This window comes from Hyperoodon ampullatus (assembly GCF_949752795.1).
Source record: "Hyperoodon ampullatus genome assembly, chromosome: 15".
Classification (NCBI taxonomy): Eukaryota; Metazoa; Chordata; class Mammalia; order Artiodactyla; family Ziphiidae; genus Hyperoodon; species Hyperoodon ampullatus.
Window position 1 is genome coordinate 37,666,237 of NC_136928.1, and position 22,162 is coordinate 37,688,398.

The following is a 22,162-nucleotide window of genomic DNA, read 5'->3' on the forward strand; positions in this document are numbered from 1 at the left end:
AAGCTTTAAATGATACATTAAACAAGATGGACTTAGTTGATATTTATAGGACATTCCATCCAAAAACAACAGAATACACATTTTTCTCAAGTGCTCATGGAACATTCTCCAGGATAGATCATATCTTGGGTCACAAATCAAGCCTTGGTAAATTTAAGAAAATTGAAATTGTATCAAGTATCTTTTCCAACCACAACGCTTTGAGACTAGATATCAATTCCAGGAAAAGATCTGTAAAAAATACAAACACATGGAGGCTAAACAATACACTACCTAATAACGAAGTGATCACTGAAGAAATCAAAGAGGAAATAAAAAAATACCCAGAAACAAATGACAATGGAGACACGACGACCCAAAACCTATGGGATGCAGCAAAAGCAGTTCTAAGAGGGAAGTTTATAGCAATACAATGCCACCTTAAGAAACAGGAAACATCTCGAATAAACAACCTGACCTTGCACCTAAAGCAATTAGAGAAAGAAGAACAAAAAACCCCCGAAGTTAGCAGAAGGAAAGAAATCATAAAGATCACATCAGAAATAAATGAAAAGAAATGAAGGAAACGATAGCAAAGATCAATAAAACTAAAAGTGTGTTCTTTGAGAAGATAAACAAAATTGATAAACCATTAGCCAAACTCATCAAGAAAAAAAGGGAGAAGACTCAAATCAATAGAATTAGAAATGAAAAAGGAGAAGTAACAACTGACACTGCAGAAATACAAAAGATCATGAGAGATTACTACAAGAAACTCTATGCCAATAAAATGGACAACCTGGAAGAAATGGACAAATTCTTAGAAATGCACAACTTGCCAAGACTGAATCAGGAAGAAATAGAAAATATGAACAGACCAATCACAAGCACTGAAATTGAAACTGTGATTAAAAATCTTCCAACAAACAAGCCCAGGACCAGATGGCTTCACAGGCGAATTCTATCAAACATTTAGAGAAGAGCTAACACCTATCCTTCTCAAACTCTTCCAAAATATAGCAGAGGGAGGAACACTCCCAAACTCATTCTACGAGGCCACCATCACCTTGATACCAAAACCAGACAAGGATGTCACAAAGAAAGAAAACTACAAGCCAATATCACTGATGAACACAGATGCAAAAATCCTCAACAAAATACTAGCAAACAGAATCCAACAGCACATTAAAAGGATCATACACCATGATCAAGTGGGGTTTAGTCCAGGAATGCAAGGATTCTTCAATATACACAAATCAATCAACGTGATACACCATATTAACAAATTGAAGGAGGAAAACCATATGATCATCTCAATAGATGCATAGAAAGCTTTCGACAAAATTCAACACCCATTTATGATAAAAATCCTGCAGAAAGTAGGCATAGAGGGAACTTTCCTCAACATAATAAAGGCCATATATGACAAACCCACAGCCAACATCATCTTCAGTGGTGAAAAACTGAAACCATTTCCACTAAGATCAGGAACAAGACAAGGTTGCCCACTCTCACCACTCTTATTCAACATAGTTCTGGAAGTTTTAGCCACAGCAATCAGAGAAGAAAAGGAAATAAAAGGAATCCAAATCGGAAAAGAAGAAGTAAAGCTGTCACTGTTTGCAGATGACATGATACTATACATAGAGAATCCTAAAGATGCTACCAGAAAACTACTAGAGCTAATCAATGAATTTGGTAAAGTAGCAGGATACAAAATTAATGCACAGAAATCTCTGGCATTCTTATACACTAATGATGAAAAATCTGAAAGTGAAATCAAGAAAACACTCCCATTTACCACTGCAACAAAAAGAATAAAATATCTAGGAATAAACCTACCTAAGGAGACAAAAGACCTGTATGCAGAAAATTATAAGACACTGATGAAAGAAATTAAAGATGATACAAATAGAGGGAGAGATATACCATGTTCTTGGATTGGAAGAATCAACATTGTGAAAATGACTCTACTACCCAAAGCAATCTACAGATTCAATGCAACCCCTATCAAACTACCATTGGCATTTTTCACAGAACTAGAACAAAAAATTTCACAATTTGTATGGAAACACAAAAGACCCCGAATAGCCAAAGCACTCTTGAGAACAAAAAACGGAGCTGGAGGAATCAGGCTCCCTGACTTCAGACTATACTACAAAGCTACAGTAATCAAGACAGTATGGTACTGGCACAAAAACAGAAAGATAGATCAATGGAACAGGATAGAAAGCCCAGAGATAAACCCACGCACATATGGTCACCTTATCTTTGATAAAGGAGGCAGGAATGTACAATGGAGAAAGGACAGCCTCTTCAACAAGTGGTGCTGGGAAAACTGGACAGGAACATGTAAAAGTATGAGATTAGATCACTCCCTAACACCATACACAAAAATAAGCTCAAAATGGATTAAAGACTTAAATGTAAGGCCAGAAACTATCAAACTCTTAGAGGAAAACATAGGCAGAACACTCTAGGACATAAATCACAGCAAGATCCTTTTGGACCCACCTCCTAGAGAAATGGAGATAAAAACAAAGATAAACAAATGGGACCTAATGAAACTTCAAAGCTTTTGCACAGCAAAGGAAACCATAAACAAGACCAAAAGACAACCCTCAGAATGGGAGAAAATATTTGCAAATGAAGCAACTGACAAAGGATTAATCTCCAAAATTTACAAGCAGCTCATGCAGCTCAATAGCAAAAAAACAAACAACCCAATCAAAAATGGGCAGAAGACTTAAATAGACATTTCTCCAAAGAAGATATACAGACTGCCAACAAACACCTGAAAGAATGCTCAACATCATTAATCATTAGAGAAGTGCAAATCAAAACTACAATGAGATATCATCTCACACCAGTCAGAATGGCCATCATCAAGAAATCTAGAAACAATAAATGCTGGAGAGGGTGTGGAGAAAAGGGAACACTCTTGCACTGCTGGTGGGAATTGAATTGGTACAGCCACTATGGAGAACAGTATGGAGGTTCCTTAAAAAACTACAAATAGAGCTACCATATGACCCAGCAATCCCACTACTGGGCATATACCCAGAGAAAACCATAATTCAAAAAGAGTCATGTACCAAAATGTTCACTGCAGCTCTATTTACAATAGCCCGGAGATGGAAACAACCTAAGTGTCCCTCATCGGATGAGTGGATAAAGAAGATGTGGCACATATATACAATGGAATATTACTCAGCCATAAAAAGAAATGAAATTGAGCTATTTGTAATGAGGTGGATGGACCTAGAGTCTGTCATACAGAGAGAAGTAAGTCAGAAAGAGAAAGACAAATACCATATGCTAACACATATATATGGAATTTAAGGGAAAAAAATGTCATGAAGAACCTAGGGGTAAAACGGGAATAAAGACACAGACCTACTTGAGAATGGACTTGAGGATATGGGGAGGGGGAAGGGTAAGCTGTGACAAAGCGAGAGAGAGGCATGGACATATATACACTACCAAACGTAAGGTAGATAGTTAGTGGGAAGCAGCCGCATAGCACAGGCAGATCAGATCGGTGCTTTGTGACCGCCTGGAGGGGTGGGATAGGGAGGGTGGGAGGGAGGGAGACACAAGAGGGAAGGGATATGGGAACAGATGTATATGTATAACTGATTCACTTTGTTATAAAGCAGAAACTAACACACCATTGTAAAGCAATTATACTCCAATAAAGATGTAAAAAAAAAAAAAAAAAAGAGGGCCTCCCTGGTGGCGCAGTGGTTGAGAGTCCGCCTGCCGATGCAGGGGACACAGGTTCGTGCCCCGGTCTGGGAGGATCCCACATGCCGCGGAGCGGCTGGGCCTGTGAGCCATGGCCACTGAGCCTGTGCGTCCGGAGCCTTTGCTCCGCAGCGGGAGAGGCCACAACAGTGAGAGGCCCGCATACCGCAAAAAAAAAAAAAAAAGAGTGAAGAAACAATATGGATGTCATGTGATACCATCAAATGAAATAACACATGCATTATGGAAGTCCCAGAAGGAGAAGAGAAAGAAAGGGACAGAAAGTCTATTTAAAACAATAATGGTTGAAAATTTCCCAAACCTGAGAAGAGAAATGGACATCCAGATTCATAAGGCCCAAAGGACCCGCAGATAGGTTGAACTCAAAAAAGGCTGCATCAAGACACATTACAGTTAAATTGTCAAAAATCAAAAACAGGGCTTCCCTGGTGGCGCAGTGGTTGAGAGTCCGCCTGCCGATGCAGGGGACACGGGTTCGTGCCCCGGTCTGGGAAGATCCCACATGCCGCGGAGCGGCTGGGCCCGTGAGCCATGGCCACTGAGCCTGTGCTCCGGAGCCTGTGCTCCGCAAGGGGAGAGGCCACAACAGTGAGAGGCCCGCCTACCGCAAAAAAAAAAAAAAAAAAAAAAAAAAAAAAAAAAAAAAAAAAAAAAAAATCAAAAACAAAAAGAATTTTGAAAGCAGCAAGAGAAAAGCGACTCTTCACATACAAGGGAGCTTCATAAGGCTACAGGTGGATTTCTCAACAGAAACTTGACAGGCCAGCAGTGGGATGATATACTCAAAATACTGAAAGAAACAATATGTCATCCAAGAATACTATACCCAGCAAAGCTGTCCTTCAGAAGTAAAAGAAAGATAGAGACTTGCCCAAACAAACAAAACCTGAGGGGGCTCAATGTCACTAAAACTGCCTTATAAGAAATGCTAAAGGACATTCTTCAAGCTGAAATAAAAGGATGCTAGTTAGCATCATAAAAACATATGAATGGGGCTTCCCTGGTGGCGCAGTGGTTGACAGTCCGCCTGCCGATGCAGGGGACACAGGTTCGTGCCCCGGTCTGGGAAGATCCCACATGCCGCGGAGCAGCTGGGCCCGTGAGCCATGGCCACTAAGCCTGCGCGTCTGGAGCCTGTGCTCCGCAACGGGAGAGGCCACATCAGTGAGAGGCCTGCATACCCCAAAAAAAAAAAAAAAACATATGAATGTGTAAAACTCACTGGTAATGGTACATATACAAAGTCAGATGATCTAATATTGCAATGGTGGTGTGTAATTCTCTTACAACTCTACATTAAAAGTTAAAAAACAAATGAATTTAAAATAACCATAACTATGAGAATTTGTTATTGGATACACAATGTAAAAATATGTAAATTGTAACATCAATAACCTAAAATGTGAGGGGGGAAGAAGTATAAATTTCTGTATGCTATCAAATTTAAGTTATCAGTTTAAATAGGGTGTTATAAATATATTTTATATACACCTCAGGTTAACCACAAAGGAAAAACCACAAAAGGTTATGATAAAGGAGTCAAAGCATACCAGCACAAAAAGGCAGCAAATGACTAAAGAGCTGGCAAGAGAGAAAGCAAAGAAGATAGGATCTACAAAACAGTCAGGAAAGAATTAATGAAATGGCAATAGTAAGTCCTTACCTATCAATAGTTACTTTAAATATAAATGGATTAAATTCTCCAATCAAAAGGCACAGAACAGCTGACTGGATGAAAAAAAAAACAAGATCCAACAACATGCTGCCTACAAGAGACTCACTTTAGCTTTAAGGATACACATAAACTGAGAGTAGAGGGATGGAAAAGATACTTCAAGGAAATATTAACCAAAAGAAAGCAGGAGTAGCTATACTTATATTAGACAAATAAGACTTTAAGCCAAAAATGGTCAAAACAAACAAGGAAAGTCATTATATAATGCTAAAGGAGTCAATTCATCAAGATATAATAATTGTAAATATTTATGCACCTAATACTGCAGCACCTAAATATATAAAGCAATTACTTAGAAAACTTATAAGGAGAAATAAACAGCAATACAATAATAGTTGGGGACTTTAATGCCCTACTCTGAACAATGGATATATCATCCAGACAGAAAACCAATAGGGAAATATCAGATCTGAACAACACTATACATGAAATACACCTAACAAACATATACTGAACATTCCATCAAAGAGAAACAGAATATGCATTTTTCTCAAGCACCCACAGAACATTTTCTAGGATAAATCATAAGTTAGGCCACAAAACAGGTCTCAACAAATTCAAAAAGATGGAAATTATAATAAGTATCTTTTCCAACCACAAATGGTATGAAACTAGAAATCAGTAACAGAAGGAAAGCTGGAAAGTTCACAAATACATGGAAATTAAAATTAAAATACTCCTGAACAACTAATGGCTCAAAGAAATCAAAGGGAAAATTTAAAAATATCTTGGTACAAATAAAAATGTAAACACAAACACTTATGAGATGCAGCAAAACCAGTTCTAAGAGGGAAGTTTGTAGATGTAAACTCATAAAACGACAAAAAAAGAGAAATATCTCATATAAAGAGCCTGACATTACACAACAAGGAACTAGAAAAAGAACAAACTAAGCCCAAAGTTAGCAGAAGAAAAGATATAATGAGCAATCTACAGATTCAATGCAATGCCTGTTAAAATTCCAATGGCATTTTTCACAGAAATAGAACAAACAATCCTAAAATTTGTATGCAACCACAAAAGACCCCAAACAGCCTAAGCAATCTTGAAAAAGAACAAAGCTGAAGGCATCATACTTCCTGATTTCAAACTATATTATAAAGATATAGTAATCAGGGAGGGAGAAGCAAGAGGGAAGGGATGTGGGAACAGATGTATATGTATGACTGATTCACTTTGTTATAAAGCAGAAACTAATAAAAAAATATTTAAAAAGATATAGTAATCAAAAGAGTATGGTATTGGCATAAAAAACAGGTACACAGATCAATGGAAGAGAATAGAGAGACCAAAAATAAACCCATGCATATGTGGTCAATTAAGCTTTGACAAAGGAGTCAAGAATATACAGCGAGGAAAGGACAGTCTCCTCAATAAATGATGTTGAGAAAACTGGCAGCCACAAGCAAAACAATGACACTGGACCACTATCTTACACCATACACAAAAAATTAACTCAAAGTGAACTGAAGACTTGAACCTAAGACCTGAAACCACAAAAGCCCTAGAAGAATACATAGGTGATAAGCTCCTTGACAATGTTCTTGGCAATGATTTTTAGATTTAACACCAAAAGCAAATATAAACAAGCGGGACTAGTCAAACTAAAAAGCTTCTGCAAAGAAAACCCAACAAAATGAAAAGGCAACCTACTGAATGAGAAAAAATATTTGTAAATTATGTATATGATAAGGGGTTAATATTCAAAATATATAAGGAACTTATAAAACTCAGTAACAAAAAACAATCTGGTTAGAAAATAGGCAGAAAATCTGAAGGAGACATTTTTCCAAAGACATACAAATGGCCAACAGGTACATGAAATGGTGCTCAACATCACGGAATTATACATCAAAAGCACAATGCAATATCACCTCACACCTGTTACAGTGTCTTTTATTAACAACTTATTGACCAGAGATGTATTAATATGTCTTTTGTTACCTGAACGTTATTGACCAGACTTATCAATACATTTTTAGAGAGTGATACAATTAACATCACCTTGCAAAGTTGTTAGAGCTTAAAATTGATCGAGGATTCATTAATCAACTTATGATTGTCGTTATCATTCATTTGTTCCAACCTTGTGTATACTATAAATGCAAGTTTATTACCGTAAAATTTTCAAAAATGACACATTGTGAAATTTTGAGTGAAGAATTTTTTGGTCAATTTTATGCAGATACTTTATTTGACTGTCCAAGCAACATATATACTAGTGTCTCAGAAGATGATAATTGTTCAGAATATAGTTGATTCAGACGATGTGAATATTAGACCAACAAAAAGACAGAAAACCTTAGTGATTGATTCTGATACGGAAAGTGAAAACGAAACTCACGGTGCTGGAGAATGCTCCTTTGCTTCTACAGAAGAGTGGATTGAAGACATTTCATGAAAATTAGAAGACTTTACAGGTGTGTCAGGTGTAACTACTGAATGTAATAACCCACAAAGTGTTAGTGACATAACAGAATTAATTTTTTTTTGGCAATAACTTTTTCGAGTTGGTCGCTTCTCAAACAAACTTGTATCACCAACAGAATGAAAAATCATATAAAGAGTATGGTAAGGCTTTAAAATAGACTGATGTAACCAATAGTGACATGAAGAAGTTTCTTGGATTAATAATTTGATGGGACAAATAAGTCACACTGGAAAGAATACTGGTTGACTGATCCCTTACTTGAAACACCTGTCTTTCCGAAGATTCTGATGAGAATAAGGTTCAAACAAATAATGACAGCTTTTCACTTTAATAACTCAGAAACTCTACTTCCTACAGACAGAATTTCAAAAGTTAAACCTCTTTTGGATTATTTTCTACCAAAATTTCAATCAATCTATATACAAGCAAGAGCTATCACCTGATAAGGCAATGATAAAGTGGAGAGGACAACTCAGATTCAAAACTTATAATCCCAGAAAACTTACAAAATATGGAATTTTGGTCAGGATGGTTAGCGAAAGTGAAACTGGATATATATGCTACCTTGAGATTTACACAGGTGAAGGAAAGAAACTGCAACAATATTATCAGTCCTACAACCTTATCTTGGTTCACAGCACCATATGTACCAAGACAATTATTACAACAGTGTGTCCACATCTGAAATACTGTTGAAAAATAAAACCAGAGTTTGTGGGACTATAAGAGAGAATTGTGGTCTACCAAACCAATTAAAGGAGAAATTTAAAATCTACAGGGGGAGAAATTACATTCTTATGGAAGGGAGAAGTGATTCTTCTTATATAGAAAGACAAGAGGCTAGTCCGCATAGTGACAACTATTCATGATGCCTCCATAACATCTACATGAAAGGAAGACAGGAGGACTGGCCATCAGATAACTAAGCCCACTTGTATATTAGAGTATAATAAATATATGAGGGACTTCCTCAGTGGTACAGTGGATAAGACTCTGTGCTCCCAATGCAGGGGGCCCGGGTTCGATCCCTGGTCAGGGAACTAGATCCCACATGCATGCTGCAACTTAGAGTTCGCATGCCACAACTAAGAGTTCGCATGCCACAACTAAGGAGCCCTGGAGCTGCAACTAAGGAACCCCTCTGCCGCAACTGAACCCACATGCCGCAACTAAGGAGCTGGCAAGCTACAACTAAGGAGCCCACCTGCCGCAACTAAAACCTGGTGCAACCAAAAAAATAATTATTTTAAAAGTAGAATCACATCAAAAGCAAAACAAAACACAACAAAAATATATGAAAGGAGTTGATCGATCAATCGATATCTGGCAAACTTCAATATCCTCCACAAAACTCGAAAATGGTATAAGAAAGTGGGTTTCTGTTTGAGTAATTACAGTTTATTCAATGCATTTAAAATTTATTGTAGCCTTAATGCACATAAGAAAATGACTTAACAAGCAATTTTTGTTAGCAGTAGCTAGAGAATGGGCAACTGACCAGTCTTGTGAATGTAGTGGTAGTCCCGCACCTGGTGCTTCTTGTGGCATTTCTAAAAGAGCCCCTCCACAAAGATCCACCTTGTTGACTATCAGGTAAAATAAAAGAACATATTCTATATGAAATAATACCCACAGGACTAATAAAAAATGCCACCACAAAGTGTAGAATCTGCTCTTCCAGGAGAAAGTGCAGTGAAAAGTATATTTGTAATAGATGTTCTTTCCCCTGCACAGAGGTGCCTGCTTTACTGCCTATCACACTCTAACGAAATAATAGAATCCTTTAGTAAGACATGTACTAAGGTTCAAATAAATACATTAAGTGAAAAAAAAGTTGTTGATATTTACTCAAACGCAGGTGTTTCAATATTCACTTACATAACAAATTGCCAGCCACAGGCATTAGTTTCTGCAAAAATCCCCCAGTCAGTAATGTGTTAAAAAGGGAAGAAATAATGAGTGTTGGCAAGGATGTGGAGAAAAAGCAGCCCTTGTGCACTGCTGGTAGGAATGTAAACTGGTGCAACCACTATGGAAAACAGTATGAAGGTTCCTCCATAAATTAAAAATAGAACTACCATATGATCCAGCAATTCCAGTTCTGGGTATATATCCAAAGGAAACAATAACACTAATTTGAAAAGATATATGCATCCACATGTTCACTGCAGCATTATTTACAATAGCTAAGACATGGAAGCAACCTAAGTGTCCGTCAGTGGATGAACAGATAAAGAAAATGTAGTACATACACACAATGGAATATTATTTAGCTATAAAAAAGAAAAAACTCCTGCTAATTGTAGCAACCTGGATGGAACTTGAGGGCATTATGCTAAATAAAATAAGTCAGAAAGACAAATACTATTTGATCTCACTTATATGTGGAATCTAAAAGAAAAAAATAAAACGAAAAACCAAAGTCAGACTTCCCTGGTGGCACAGTGGTTAAGAATCCGCCTGTAAATGCAGGGGACACAGGTTTGAGCCCTGGTCCTGGAAGATCCCACATGCTGCGGAATAACTAAGCACATCCACCACAACTACTGAGCCTGCACTCTGGAGCCCGCGAGCCACGAGTACTGAGCCCGCGCACCACTACTACTGAAGCCTGCACACCTAGAGCCAGGGCCCCACAACAAAGAGAAGCCACTGCAGAGAGAAGCCCACGCACCACAACGAAGAGTAGCCCTCACTCGCCACAACTAGAGAAAGTCCACATGCATTAACAAAAGACCCAATGCAGCCAAAAATTAATTAATTTAAATAAAAGAAGGTGCACGGATACAGCAATTAAAAAAGAAAAATCCAAAGTCATAGATACAGAGAACAGATTAGTGGTTGCCAGAGACAGGGGGTGGTGGAATGGGTAAAATGGGTGAAAGTGGTCAAAAGTACAAATTTCCGGGCTTCCCTGGTGGCACAGTGGTTGAGAGTCTGCCTGCCGATGCAGGGGACACGGGTTCGTGCCCCGGTCCGGGAAGATCCCACATGCCGCTGAGCAGCTGGGCCTGTGAGCCATGGCCGCTGAGCCTGCGCGTCCGGAGCCTGTGCTCCGCAATGGGAGAGGCCACACAGTGAGAGGCCCACGTACCGCAAAAAAAAAAAAAAAAAAAAAAGTACAAATTTCCAGTTATAAAAAATAAGTCATGGGGATGTAATACACAGTATGGTAAGTATAATAATACTATATTGTATATTTGAAAGAAAGTAAACCTTAAAAATTCTCATCACAAGAAAAAAGAAAATCTTATAACTGTATGGTAATGAATGTTAACTAGACTTATTGTGGTCACCATTTCTTGATGTGTACAAATATACAATCATAACACAAAATGAATATAATGTTATATGTCTATTATATCTCAATAAAAAAAGGGATAAAGATTAGAGCAAAAATAAATGAAACATGGGACTTCCCTGGTGGTGCAGTGGTTAAGAATCTGCCTGCCAATGCAGGGGACACAGGTTTGAGCCCTGGTCCAGGAAGATCCCACATGCTGTGAAGCAACTAAGCCCATTCGCCACAACTACGGAGCCTGTGCTGTAGAGCCTGTGATCCACAACTACTGAGCCCGTGTGCCACAACTCCTGAAACCCACGCGCCTAGAGCCCATGCCCCACAACAAGAGAAGCCACCGCAATGAGAAGCCTGTGCACCACAACGAAGAGTAGCCCCTGCTCACTGCAACTAGAGAAAGCCCGTGCGCAGCAATGAAGACCCAATGCAGCCAAATAAATAAATAAATAAAATAAATGAAACAGAGAATAGGAAAGCAATATAAAAGATTAATAAAACAAAGAGCTGGTTCTTTGAAAAGATAAACAATATTGACAAAACTTTAGCTAGACTAACCAAGGGAAAAAAAAGAGGACCCAAATAAATAAAATTAAAAATGAAAGAGGAGACATTACAACTGATACCACACAAATACAAACGATAATAAGCAACTGCTGTTAACAATTTTATGCTATAAAACTGGACAACCAAAAAGAAATGAATAAATTCCTAGAAACATATCAACTACCAAGCCTGAATCATTAAGGACTAGAAAGTCTGAACAGACCAATTATGATTAAGGAAACTGAATCAGTAATCCAAAAAAACTCCCAACAAAGAAAAGCCCAGAATCAGATGATTTCACTGGGGAATTCTACCAAACATTTAAAGAATTAACATCAACCCTTTTCAAACTCTTCCCAAAAACTGAAGAGAGGGAACATTCCCAGACTCATTTTAAGAGGCCAGCATTACCAGGATACCAAAGCCAGTTAAGGATACTACAAGAAAAAATTACAGGGTTACTCAGCCATCCAGTTGTTAAGACTGCGCTTCCACTGCAGGAGGCCCAGGTTTGATCCCCGGTCAGGGAACTAAGATCCACACGCCACACAGTGTGGCCAAAAAAAAAAAAGAAAAGAAAAAGAAAAAATTACAGACAAATATACCTGATGAATATAGATGTAAAAATTCTCAACAAAATACTGGCAAATTGAATTCAACAGCACATTAAAAGGATCAAATACTATAATTAATGGGATTAATCCCTGGGATGCAAGGATGGTTTAATACCCAAGTCAAATGTGATGCGTCACATTAATACAATGAAAAATAAAGATAATATGATCATCTCAATTCATGCAGAAAAAGCATTTGAGAAAATTCAACATCCACTGATAATAAAAACTCCCAACAAAGTGGGCATAATAGAAACATATCTGAACATAATAAAGGCGATATATATGACAACCCCACAGCTGACATCGTACTCAACGGTGAAATGTTGGAAGCTTTCCCTCTAATAACAGCAACAAGATAAGGGTACCCACTCTCACCACTCCCATTCAACACAGTACTGGAAGTCCTAGCCAGAGCAATCAAGCAAGAAAAAGAAATAAAAGGCATCCAAATTGGAAAGGAAAAGGTAAAATTACCTCTATTTGCATAGCACATGATCATATATACAAAAAAAATCCAAGAGACCGTTAGAACTAATAAATAAATTCAGTAAAGTTTCAGGATAGAAAATCAACATACAAAAATCAGTTGCTTGGGCTTCCCTGGTGGCACAGTGGTTGAGAGTTCACCTGCCGATGCAGGGGACACGGGTTCATGCCCCGGTCCGGGAAGATCCCACATGCCACGGAGCGGCTGGGCCCATGAGCCATGGCCGCTGAGCCTGCGCGTCCGGAGCCTGTGCTCCACAACAGTGAGAGGCCTGCGTACCGCAAAAAAAAAATCAGTTGCTTTTCAATACACTAACAATGAACTACCTGAAAAAGAAATAAAGAAAACATACCATTTACAATAGCAGCAAAAACGGTATATACTTAGGAATAAATTTGACCTAGGAGATAAAAGATCTGTAGATGGGAAACTATAAGACACTGATGAAAGATATCTTATGTTCATGTCTTGGAAGAATTAATATTGTTAAAATGTCCATACTACTTGGGAGATTGGGATTGACATATATACAATAATATGTATAAAATAGATAACTAGTAAGAACCCACTGCATAAAATAAATAAATAAACAAAATTTTAAAAAAATGTCCATACTACACAAAGGCATCTGTACATTCAATGCAATCCCTACCAAGATTCCAGTGGCATTTTTTTTACAGAAGTAGAAAAAACAATCCTAAAATTCACATGGAACCACAAAACACTCTGATAGCCAAAGCAATCCCAAGAAAGAAGAGCAAAGCTGGAGGCATCACAATTCCTGATTTCAAACTTTACTACAAAGCAAGAGTGATCAAAACAGTATGGTACTGGCATAAAAAAAAGACATGTACCAATGGAACAGAATCAAGAGCCCAGAAATAAACCCATGCATATATGGTCAACTAATATATGACAAGAGAAACAAAAATACTCCACGGGTAAAAGATACTACCTTCAACAAATGGTGCTGGGAAAACTGGATATTCACATGCAAAAGAATGAAAATGAATCTTACACTATACACAAAATATACACTATACACAAAAATTAACTTGAAATGGATTAAAAACTTAAATGTAAGACCTGAATCCATAAAACTCCTAGGGAAAAAGACAGGGAAAAAGCTCCTTGATGTTGGTCTAGGGACTACTCAAACTAAAAAGCTTCTGCACAGCAAAAGAAACAATCAACAAAATGAAAAGGCAACCTACAGAATAGGAGAAAATATTTGTAAACCATATCTGATGAGTTAATATACAAAATATGTAAGGAATCATACAACTCAATAGCAAAAAAAAATACTATTAAAAAGATGGGCAAAGGAACTGAATAGACATTTATGCAAAGAAAATATTCAAATGCCCAACAGGTACCTGAAAAGGTGTCTAACATCACTAATCATCAGGGAAATGTAAATCAAAACCATAAAGAGATAACACTGTACCCCTGTTAGAATGGCTACTATCAAAAAGAGATAAGTGCTGGTGAGGATGTGGAGAAAAGGGAACCCTCATGCACTATTGGTGGGAATGTAAATTGGTGCAGCCACTATGGAAAACTGTATAGAGGTTCCTCAAAAATTAAAAATAGAATTACCACATGATGTAGCAATTCCACTTCTGGATATATAGCCAAAGGAAATGGAATCACTATCTCAAAGACATATCTGCACCCCGATATTCAATACAGCATTATTTATGGTAGCCAAGACATGCAAACAACCTAAGCGTCCATCGATGGATGAATGAATAAAGAGAATGTGGCATATTTACACAATGGAATATTATTCAGCCACAAAAAAGAAGGGAAATCTTGCCATTTGTGACAACATGGATGAACCTTGAGGGCATTATGCTAAGTGAAATAAGTCAGAGAAAACCAAATAGTGTATGATCTCATTTATATGTGTAATCAAAAAAAAAACCAAACTCACAGAAACAGAAAGTAGACTGGTGGTTGCAAGGTGGCAGAGGGAAGGGTGGTGAAGGTGGTCAAAAGACACAAAGGGCACATATAACTTCCACTTATATGATGAGTAAGTTTTGAGGATGTAATGGACAGCAGGGTAAGCAATTCAGTATTATACATTTGAAAACTGCTAAGAGAGCAGATCTTAAAAGTTCTCAACATACACACAAAAATTTGTAACTATATGAGGTGATGGATATTTTAACTAACCTTATTGTGGATATCAGTTTTGCAATATATACATATGTCAAATCATCATGTTGTATACCTTTCACTCATACAATGTTATAAATCAATTATATCTCAATAAATCTGAGAAAGCTAAATTTAATATAATTAAAATTTAATTTAAAAAAAAAAAAGGAAGACCAGAGTATTGTCTCCTCCCCAGCGGATCCCACTAGCCACCTCTAGGACTAACTACTAGAGGAGAAAGCACACGGGGTCAGGGAAGCCCTGTTCCATCTGCCCTCTGGCTGTTGCCTGGGAGTTGCTGGGTCTTATCCTACAAAGGAGCTGGTTGCTGCTTCTAGCTAAGGGAGATGGAAGAGACACAAGACCATGAGTTTCCTTGGGGACCTCAGAGCCCCTGTCTTGGGGAGCTGGATGTGTAAGGAGCCAGACCCTGCTATGATCCAGCCAAGAGCAGCCACTGAGGGAGCAACTGAGAGCAAACCCCCAGCCAGAAGGTTTCAAGGCACAAGTGGGACTGCTTTTGATGCTCGCTGAACATTCCCTGGGCTCTGGCCTGGCTCCAGTTAGCAAGACAGCCACTAGGACAGAGGCCCAAGGACAGCTCACCAGGCAGCTCTCTAACCCAAACTCTCAAGAAAGAAGCTGACACAAGCTGAGGCCCAAACACAGCACCATCCTCCAGAACCAGATCTTGCCCTCTCTCCTCCTTTTCCTTTTCCCTTTGTCTTCATATCCATGGTTATTTCAACAAATATTGCAAGGAGCCAGGCACCACGGGAGAAATTTATTCATTCAACAAACACAACGTTTCAGACAGTGATCTGGAAACAAAACCAATCAATCCGTGACCCAAAGACCCAAAGAATGAAAACAACCAAAATGTCTATCAACTGATGAACAGATAAACAAAATGTGCTACATCTATACAACAGAACATTAGTCAACAATGCAAAAGAATGAAACATGCTACAAGACAGATGAACCTTGAAAACATTATGTCAAGTGAAAGAAGCTACTCACAAAAGACCACATACTGTGTGATACCATTCATATGAAATGTCCAGAACAGGCAAATCCATGGAGACAGAAATTAGATTAGAGGTTGCAAGGACTGGGGGAGTGACTGCTAACAGGTACATGGTTTGGGGGGAGAGATGAAAATGTTCTATAATTGACTGTAGTGATGGCTGCACAACTCTGTGAATATACTGAAAACCAGGGAATTGTACACTTTAAATGGGTGAACTGTATGGTATGTGAATTATATCTCAATAAAGCTTATATTTTAAAAAATCTCTGCCCTGATGAATGGGGAGAAAAGGGGAATCCAGAACAATAATAATGTAACCATATGTAGTGTGCCAAATATCAGTGCTTTGGGGAGAAATAAAGCAGGGAAGGGAAACAGTACAAGGAAGGGATCTGAAACTGTTAGAGAATGGAGACAGATGGCTTTAATCAGGATGCAAACCTGAAAGAGCTGAAGGAGCCAGCAGGCACCTATCGAGGGGAAGAGTGCTGCAGGCAGCAGCTCCAGGAAACGCTAGTGCTCACAAATGCCTGGCAGATTGAGTCCAGCTGACAGCTAAGAGCCCTAAAGAGCTCTGAGTGCTGGGAGAAAGGGAAGCCCACAGCTGGTTGGACAAGGAACTCCACGTGCAGTAAGGGTGTCCAGAACTCCAAACACCAATTCAGGGGCCCATAGCAGGAGTTCTAAATATATCTGTTGAATGAATGACTAATGAATCAACCAACTCTGCCCCAGCACAGCCCCCAGCCCCACCTGTACCTGGAGGACCCTGTTACCTTTCCAGCCCAGTTTGATGTTCCACTCATAGAAGAAAATCAGCTTTCCTTTGCGGCTGCTGCAGGAAGCCTCGCCTTCCACCTGCTTCAGCTCACTGATCTCGCAACGGCCAGCCTCATTCTCCACGGCAATGCCCACCAGGAGCTCGCGGAGCTTCCCCTTGGACCAGCTGGTGGCATCCCGCTCTGTCCTGCCGAGGGCCAAAAGAAGGGAAGAGCGGTGAATGGAAGCCCCCACTGGTGTCCACACGCCCACCCTGGGGAATCAGGATAATGCCCTGGCCCAGTCCAGATCAGCCCAATTCCTCTCAAGCAGCTGTTGGGTGGTATTTTGTTTTAAAAACACTGGTTTATTTGGGGGAAAGGAGGTCTCGAAATCTCACCTGGTGGAAATGGAGGGGTAAAGCCTGGGCCACATGAAAAGTTAATTATAACTGAAATAACTTTTATCGTAATAAGACAAATTAACAAGGTTTTCACACAGATATTATCTCATACAATCTTCCCAAATAATGTTCCCATTTTAAGGGGTGTAAATGAGCAGAGAGAAGTCCATAAGTGTCCATGGTGAAAAGGCTGGGAAAGGAGAGGTCAGCTCTTCCCAACCCCAAGCCAGGACTCCCCCAGGGAAGGATGCCCTCACAGGTTAAGGCTTTGCTCTGCCCTGGACCTGCCTCAGCATCACCTTGATGGCCCTGAGGTAGCACAGCCCTCAGAGGACCAGAGCAGAGAACATCAATTCCTGAAGCTCTGACTGAAGAGCGAGGGGCAAAAATCAGCCCAAGCTCCAGATGAGATTAAAAAAAAAAAAGGATGGGTAACTAGTAAGAACTCCTAGAAGGCAGGGCTCACCAGAGACTCATCAAGTCAGATGTGGAGTTGAGATCCAAATTCCTGTTCTTTCCAATACATATGTACCACACACACACACACACACACACACACACTTTCTACCTTCATTTTAACTCCCCCAAACTTCAAGGGGCTGGGGGGGAGGGGCGGGGCGGGGAGAGCTTCTAAGGTCAGAGACTGCCGAAGCTGAAGCGGTAAGTCAAGAATGACTTGTATTCCTGGGACCCAACCCAACTTTCAAAAAGAGGAAAGTGAAGTCCCAGAGCCGGTGCAGATAAGACCCCGGGTCTCCAGGCTCCAAGGGCTCCGCAAGCCCTGAGGCTAAAGACGAGCATCTGCACCTGTGCAGCCTCCAACCCTCCCCACTCCCCCGGCCCGGGGCCCACCACGGCCCGGGAGGCGCCCCGAGACTCCCGGCCGCCCCTGCACCCGGGGCACCGGGCACAGGGCGCCGGGCGCTCGCAGAGGGTCCCCCCCCCGCCCCACCCCGCCCCGCCCGCCGGCTCCGGAGGGAGGAGGCCCGGAAGCCGCGGCCCCGGCCCCTGCCCGGCCGCACCAGTGCCAGTTGTTCACGTTGGTCCCGTCCTCCCGCTCCTCCACGATCCAGCGCGGGTCCCCCTGGCCCCACTTGGCCATGTCTGCGCTGCGGCGCGGCCTCAGCGGAGAACAAGGGCCGCGGCGGCGCTACGGCTCCGCCGCCGACGTTTCCGGCCTTCGAACCCAAGATCAGAGCGTTCGCAGCGCCCAGAAAGTGCCAGAAATCCCCGCCCCCTGCGCCACCCGACCCCGCCCGCCCCGCTAGCCCCGCTGCGGAGCTCCAGGAGAGCGAGAGCGGGGCTGGTTCCGAGGGGCGGGGGCGGGGGCGCGGGGCGGGGCCCGGAGGGTGGAGGGGGCGGGGGGCGTCTGGGCTCAGGAAGCCCGCCCCCGGGAGGGGGTTGGGCCCGAGGCGGGTGCGGGCCAGGAGGGGAGGGCTCGGGGCTCAGGAGACCCGCGTCGGGGGCGGCGGTGGGTAGGCTAGGGGCCCGAGCTACGGCGCTGGGGAGGGGGCGACCTGGGAGGCCGGGTGGGGTTTGCGGAGGCCCTGGGCCCCGCCTTGGGTCTCGCAAGTGCATGGGCTGGGGAAGGCCGGACGCCTCTCAACGGTTCGTTATTATTACTGCAGCGATGACCTTCAGTGCTGGCAAGCGGGACGGTGAGTAAGGGGCGCCTGAGAGCTGCACCGGGGCTGCAGACAGGAAACGGCCGTCGGATTGCCACCGGCCGTGCTGACGGTGTTCGGTCCTCTCGAGGACACGACCCTCGCGAGCACTTGGTCACCCTGTTTGCTGTGCGACCGACTTGCTGAGGTCGGAGCGCGCCCACGATGCAAGGCGGAGGTGGTCTCGGCGGAGCGCGTCCTCTTTACACCGTATTCGTGTTCTGTTGAAATTCCTACGGAGTTGGTGCCCTCTGGCTCTCTCCTGGACGCCAAGTCTCACGCCTTTCCGCCACCTGTCCAAGTAGCACGAGCTACCAAGTTCCCAGTTACTTCGGGAATGTTTACATTTTATTCATGTAATAGTCCTTTCTAGATAACAAAAGAATGTGATTGCAAGCGTATATCACTGCAGCTCGATTCAATTTTACAAAAATTAAGTGGATATTAATGATTCCTTTAACGAATTTTCACCTTCCAGCAAAAACTTTGCGCCAGCTCTTTGGGAAATGTTGCTGACAGGTCTGTGGGTATTTATTTAGCAGGCAGAACAGGTATGGAATTCTGGAAGTCTGGAAGTACCTCACTGTGCTGTTCCACTGTGATGGACTGTCCTCTGCCTGTGGTCTGTTCTCAATGAAATAAACTGGTAGAGAATACTTTCTCCATTTGCTTACCGGAGCTACTACATTCCAACGTCATTTTCCAGAAAGCTACAACAGTTTTGTAAGCAGACTGTTTACCAAGTGTTTTGACCCCCAAACAAAATGACATTTTGATTTCACCTTTTACACTTTACTTCACCAAATGCATGGACAACTAACACAAGGTATCAGAAAAGAACTGGATAGGCAATACTAGTGGGTACTGTTTTCTTGTGAATTAGCTGTTCATCTTTTATCCAGTTCATAAAGAATATTACCAATGGAACAGCACATAGTGAGATATGTATCTTTGGAACCTGGGGTAAGACTTACAAGAAAACTTACAGTATATGAAGTATTGAGAGTAGTCAAAATCATAGGAACAGAACAGTGTTGCCAGGGGCTGTGGGGAGAGGGAAGTGGGGAGTTATTGTTTAGTGGGTATAGAATTTCAGTTTTACAAGATGAAACAAATTCTGGAGATGGAGGGTGGTGATGGTAGCACAACATTATGAATGTACTTAAAAAAATTTTCGAAAAACAACCTCTAGATCAACGAGTAAAATGTTGCTGGGGAAGAGGATAATCATGAAATATGGAGGTATATCAAACATACCCCTGCTCAGTTTACTTATTAACTACATTCAAAAGGGAAAAGTAATCTTTACAAGGGAGAAATCTGGCAACTAACCACCTTAACCAAATGGTCAAACTCGGCATCACCAACAATGGAACAAAGTGACATGTGTACACCATCACCTAAGTAGCATTCCTGCCAAAAATGCGTATTCTGAATCTAATCATGAGGAAACAATCAGAAAAGTCCAAATGGAGGGAAATTCTGCAAAATGGATCTGGCCTAAACTCTACAAAAATAAACATTTCATGAATGTCAAAAGAAGACTAAAGATGTAGGATCAATGCTTGATCCTAAATGAGCTCCTGGATCCAAAACAAACAGTTTAAAATGACATAATTGGGGAAATTTAAATTGCATTTCAGACTGCATACTGGATAACGTTGTGTCAATGTTAAATCTTCTGAGCAGTTAAACTTTGGTTACAAAGGAGAGCATTCTTGTTCTTTGGAGATTACATGCTGAAATATTTATAGGTAAATTGTCATGATGTCTGCAATTAACTCAGAAAAGCAGATAAAGCAAGTGTGGCAAAGGTTGACACCTGGTGAATCCAGGTGACGTTTATCTGAGGGTTCCTTGAACTATTCTTGCAACTCTTCTGTAAGTTTGAGATTATCTTCAAAAGAAAAATTGGGGGGGAAAATTGAGTCAAAACATCTTCAGGGTCAAAGCATGGGTTCTAGCCTTTTGTAACCATCCAGTACTAGGGTGGGTAAAAATTACACCACACCATTTATTGAGCATCTACTGTGTGTCCAAGTCTGCTGTATGCTGGAGTGATCACAAAAATAAGACATGGGGCTCAGGCAGTAGTGGAGGAGACGAGTGTGAATTCACCTTCATGGTAAAGCAAGTGTGCCCTGGGAGCACAGTGGAGAAAGTGCCTAATTCTCCCTAGGGGAGTGTGGTGCTCGTGTAGTTCTCTTCTCAGAGGAGGCTTATAGAGTGAGGACTCTTGTCTTCAAGAGAGCAAAGGGGAGCAGCAAGTGCCCAGGCACAGAAGCATGGAGAAGCATACTGCACCAAGGGGGCTCTAACAGAGTCATGTAAGGGGGGCTACAGGAGGTGAGGCTGCAAGGGGTCAAATTGCCCCCTCATGAAAGGCCTCATTTGCCCTGCTGAGGATCGTGGACTTTGTTCTGTAGACAACAGGAAACCACTGAGGTGATCTAAATGGAGAAATGACATGATTGGGCCTGTGTTTTAGAAAAAATCATTCTTAGGACAATTTGAACCATGGACAGGAGTGGGATTAAAAACTGGAAGGGGGGATATTTGTCAGAGTGGAGAGGAGGTGACAGATCTGAGAGGCATTAAAAGTGGAACCCGTGATATGGGAGTGCAGTGGAGGAAGTGTTTTTCAGAGCCTGGGACTTGCACCTTGCTTAGTCACCATCATTCTGAGAGACTAGAATGAAAAGAGGCTGGCGGAGGGCTTAGGTGATAACCCTGGAGATCAGCATGCAGGGGATGGGCAGAAAAATGGAGCCTGAAAAGGGAAACCAAAAGAAGGAGGAAGAAAACAGAGAAGACATTTGATCATGGAAGCCAAGGGTCGGGATGGACGGAGTGGTCAGCAGTGTTAGACATGGAAGGGGGCAAGTAGGATAATAAAGAAATTGTTCTTTGGATTTGACCGGAGGGCCATTGGGCCCTTGGCAGGGAGCAGTTTCAGTGAACGACTGGGGCAGAAGCCGGGTCCCAGTGGACAGAGGAGGTGAGAAAGTTGAGACCATGCTTTCAAAATGTTTGACAGGATGGGTAAGAGAAATGGACAGTAGCTGGATATGGATATGGAGTGAAAGGAGATTTTGCCTTTTCCTTTTAAATGTTTTCACATGCTGATGGGGACTAGCTGGTGAAAAGAGGGCCAGGTGGTAAAGCAAAGCCCCAGAAGCAATGGGAAGAGATGAGTCCAAAAGCAGGTGGGGCTCATCCTGGGATAGGAAGACCCAAGGAGAAAGGATAAGGATGGATGTTTCTATACCAAGCTTGGTT

At 41.4% G+C, this 22,162-nt stretch overlaps 1 protein-coding gene across 1 annotated transcript in view; it reads right to left on the reverse strand.

Moving 5' to 3' along the window:
- The window catches only part of LOC307064342 (activator of 90 kDa heat shock protein ATPase homolog 2), a gene marked incomplete at both ends in the record, with an annotated part of 29,796 nt that extends 11,475 nt beyond the window's left edge, over window positions 1-18,321 (reverse strand). The window contains 2 exons of the mRNA XM_079720837.1: window positions 16,834-17,024; window positions 18,242-18,321. Coding sequence (XP_079576963.1) covers window positions 16,834-17,024; window positions 18,242-18,321 — 271 coding nt within the window. The remainder of the gene's footprint in view (window positions 1-16,833; window positions 17,025-18,241) is intronic.
- Between the last annotated feature and the right edge of the window lie 3,841 nt (window positions 18,322-22,162).